This window comes from Hippocampus comes, unplaced genomic scaffold (assembly GCF_001891065.2).
Source record: "Hippocampus comes isolate QL1 unplaced genomic scaffold, H_comes_QL1_v1.1 scaffold161, whole genome shotgun sequence".
Classification (NCBI taxonomy): domain Eukaryota; kingdom Metazoa; phylum Chordata; class Actinopteri; order Syngnathiformes; family Syngnathidae; genus Hippocampus; species Hippocampus comes.
The window spans coordinates 209147-213264 of NW_017806067.1; the positions used below are offsets into that span (position 1 = coordinate 209147).

General features: G+C 53.2%; 1 protein-coding gene across 1 annotated transcript in view; it reads right to left on the reverse strand.

Moving 5' to 3' along the window:
• igf1 (insulin-like growth factor 1) overlaps nucleotides 1-4118 on the reverse strand; it is a 12648-nt gene extending 8530 nt beyond the window's left edge. Inside the window, 2 exon segments of the mRNA XM_019893708.1 lie at nucleotides 2807-2966; nucleotides 3599-4118. Of these exon segments, the coding sequence (XP_019749267.1) occupies nucleotides 2807-2966; nucleotides 3599-3649 (211 nt within the window). The 5' untranslated portion in view covers nucleotides 3650-4118.

Sequence of the window (4118 nt, forward strand, 5' to 3'; positions counted from 1 at the left end):
CCCTGGGTGGAGGTCATTCAGGATCCCTGTTTGATCCCCACCGGGAAAAAGTGTTGGGACTCTTGAGTGTAAACCGAACTACGCAAGAGTCAATAATTATCTACTATTTACAGTCCATCACATTTTGTGCAATAGTCCTCAAAATTCGGTCCCTCTACTAATTACAAAGCATTTTTGTGCAATCATCCTGCTAACATCAGCCTCTTTAGTCAATAGAGCGGATTCGATTTTATGCAATCTTCTCCTAAAACTGGCCTCTTTACTTTTTGAGCAAGAAAAAAAAAAAAAAAAAAGAATAACGGGGCAGTTAAGGTCCTGTGATGTCCTCGCATGTGGGCAAGGCGAGCGAGCCGGTCACAGATGCACCGTCGGCAAATTCTTGACGAGGTCGCACCGTTACAGACAACTGGAAAATAAGACCACTGGCAAAGAGCCACGCCGACCCCCCCGGCTCCAGGTGTCACTTAGTGGGTGAGGTCTGGATCAGATCAATCAAGTCATCTCAGGAGAGAAAAAGCTAATTGAAGCGGCGAGCTCGGTCACAGAACTGATTTGGACTCTTCAGTGAAGGTGCCGCCGCATCTGTTTGACCATGAAAACAAGAGCAAGGAAAACACGCTAATGTTCTTCGCAGGTCTGAAGGACAAGAACACGGTTGTCGGACAAGACGAGTAGCGCGCCACAGGGAATCCAAATGGGGGGAAAAAAAAAAAAAAAAAAACATCAAGCGTCACTGGCAGAAAGCTGGCACTGTCACCACCACTTGAGTGCTGGCGGGCGCAGCCGGCAGAGTTTTGGACGGGCAGCGCTCGCTGCCGTTCAGAAGCTTGGTGCCCCTCCAGCAGCGGAGTCTCTGCGGCCAGATCCCAAGTGCCTGGCAGGCGTGCGCCGGCAAGGACGGACGGCGCCAAGCGAGCGGCAAGGTGCACTCTGACGCCATTCGGCTGCTGGCCGGAGGCCGCTCTGCTTACAATGTTTGGCTTGCGGCCGCTTCGAGCGCTCCTGAGGTGGCGGCGGCGTAACCGCCGAGGTCCGCGGTGGTCCTGACAGATCTGAAGGCTTGCCGAGGACCGGGAAGGGGCGTGGCTCGGAACCTCTGAGGTTCCCTTGCCCAAGTGCCATCGGGCAGCGGTCCTTTTTGAGGACACCCAAGTGCTCAAAGATTGCCGCGGGCAGGCCCGTGGGCAAACCGGGAGGGGGGGGGGGTCCCGTAGCCTTCCTCCTCCAGCTGCCACATCGAGCAGCGGAACGTTTGTCGTCCAAAGCGCCGACGCAAAAGTGTTGCGTCAGCTCAATGCCGACTCCATCCCCTGCACAAACTCCTCCGAGGAATGCGTGACGTGCAAAAACTGAGAACAGCGGGCCGCCGCCTTCCTCCCCAAAAGCCTGCGAGCACGCCTCGGCGGTCTGAGGCGGCGAGGCGTGCGGTCTCGATGAAGTGAGCAGGCGGCGGCGTGAGAGGAGCCCGCTGACAAGTCAATCGAGCGGCAATGGCGGCGAGTCAAGCGCGCCTCGCGCACGCAGGCAAGCGCGCTTTCCGCCAGCGCAGGGGGCAGCGGCCCGGGACCACCGCGACTCGAATGTTTATCAATCGCAGGTGGTACTGAGACCCCAAGTAGTTGTTTCAGAAGGACTTTGGGTTGGCTCGGATTGTCTGCTCTCAAAGCAACACGTTATCAAAGCTTTGATTCAATGAGCTAACCTTTAGCTTCACAACTAAAAAAAAAAAAAAAAAACACCTGAGCCGGCACGGGGGTCACATGATCAAACCCTTCATAAAGTGAGCAATTAGCGGAAAAAGAATGCAAGCGCAAAAGCACTCGAGATGCTGCGATTCCCCTCATGGATCCCTCCCAGAAACGTCTTTCTGGAATTGGCAGCTGCCAAACGTTGTGTGGAAAAATCTCTCGCAGCTTTGGGACGGGACCAAAGCCTCACTAATGGATGTCAAAGCGGCACGCCGGCCCATCGATTATCAGCGTGATGGGGTTGTGAGGGATTTTTTTTTTTTTTTTTGGGACACATTCCGGGTTGAGAAACAAGGACGGACGTCAATGCCATGTTTCACCGGAGGGAAGGAAGCAAGTGGAATGGAACAAGCTGAGATTTAACTCCTGCTTTTCTTTGGGTACTTTTCCTCTCCTCGGGTGGAAAACATGAAGTTTCTGACCCCCCCCCCCCCCCGCTCCCACTTAAAGACTTTCCCTGATCTGCCACTCGACACCCGCCATCATCTTTCTCCGCTCGCTTTCAGCGGTTTCGAGCGCCGTTGCGAGAAGCTTCCAGAGTCCCCGTGTGCCGTGCACGTGGCTCTCTCGGGCTCCCGCTAGCCCGCTAAGCAGCGGTGCCGCACTCCGCAGGAGGAAATTCTCGTGCACGCCAGCTCAATTCAGCTGATGTTTGCACCCAATGAACACTGGAGACAATGATTGACAAAAATGAAAAGATGGGCCCGGAGAGGGTTTTTAGTCACGCTGGGGCTGGAATTTTAAAGGTCTCCATTTCCAAAAGGCGGACCCGAGGTCACCTTGATTCTCACCTGTACAGCTCCGCATGAGAAGAGAGCATGCGGGAGATTGTTCTCCAATGTGTTGCAATTGAGCAAAAGACAGCGGGATGAACATCCACTGCAGGTGTGAGGAAATGGGACGGGAGGGGGCGGGGGGGGGGAGCATCTTCCGGAAAGGATGTGAATGTCAACGCGGGTGCTTTTTTATTGATGAGCTCGGTCAGCCCTTGCAGAGCGGCTTCATGAATAAAAAATAAGCGGGGGAGCGCGCGGGGGAACGCGGGCGGTTGCACTTACTGAAATAAAAGCCCCGCTCTCCGCACACAAACTGCAGCGTGTCGACCAGCTCCGCCCCGCACAGCGTCTCTGGCCGCGCCCCTGAGGCCGCCGGAGTCAGGCTAAGGACGCACAGCAGTAGTGAGAGGGTGTGGCTACGGGACATCCAGCACATCGCATTCTGCCAGGGAGCAAAGAGAGAGAGAAAGTGAGAGGCGGCGAGAGCATCACCGGGCGCGCGCCTTCCCGCACGTAAAGCGCCACCTCGCACTTGGCGTTTGGAGTCCGTGCGCAAAAAAAAAAAAAAAAAAAAAAAAAAAGTTCAAAGAATGACACCAAGAAACACTTTGAGTGAAACTTTAACAACGCTGCGGAAAAAGCCGGCTTGAATGTGCCCCCTCCCACCCATTAAAAAAAAAAAAATGCTGTCTCGTCGTGCGTAAATACGCACAAGAAACGCGGCGAGCACTGACAGCCGCGCATCTCCCCGAAGATGAAAAACCGGCCCCGAACGCACAATAAAACATCATTAACGCCACGAGGGTCCTTTTGCACAAAAACGGAAGCCCCAGTCCTGAAAAATAAAAAACAATACAAAAGTGTGCGCAATACTCCCGTCCATGGAGGGGAAAAAAAAAGCCCATCGTAGCGATGCAATTTGTCCGACAACGAAATGAGACGGCAGACAGAAATGCACACGAAGATTGCATGCGAGTGGGAATAAACTTACGGATGCGCATGTCATGTGCTGAAAATAAAAGCACATCATGAAAATAATCGGAAAAGTGCGCGCGCGGAGCAGGTACGAGTTACCTTGAGGACGTCCCATAAATGCCACCGGAGGGAGGAAAGAGCGCAGGACATCCCCGCGGGTCTCCGCAACCAAGAGAAAAAAAAAAAAAAAAAAAAAAAAAAAACGCCGGCGAGAAGTCAAATTGTTTCAAGTCATTAAAAAACGGAGAAAAGAAGGGAAAAAGAAAATAAGGAGGAGGAGGAGGAGGAGGAGGAGGAGAAAGGAAGGAAGGAAGGAAGAACAACAAGCGGGGCAGAAAAAGCGGACGAGATGCGCGCACCGGGGGCCAATGTCACATCTCAACATCCCCACTTTTGTTCCATTGCGCACGCTCGTTTTGGAGAGAAATGAGATTTAGCGAACAGGAGACGGATTTAGCGAGAAAATCCCTCACATTTATCTAACATTACACACACGGCAAAGACATGTGGAGCAGGAAACAGCTGGGCCGGCGTTCAGCCTCGCGCGCCTCCGAAGTTATTCATTAAGGATTTTTGGGCACGCGTTCAAATCACGTCATTCTCGCTCTTTTTTCCCTCT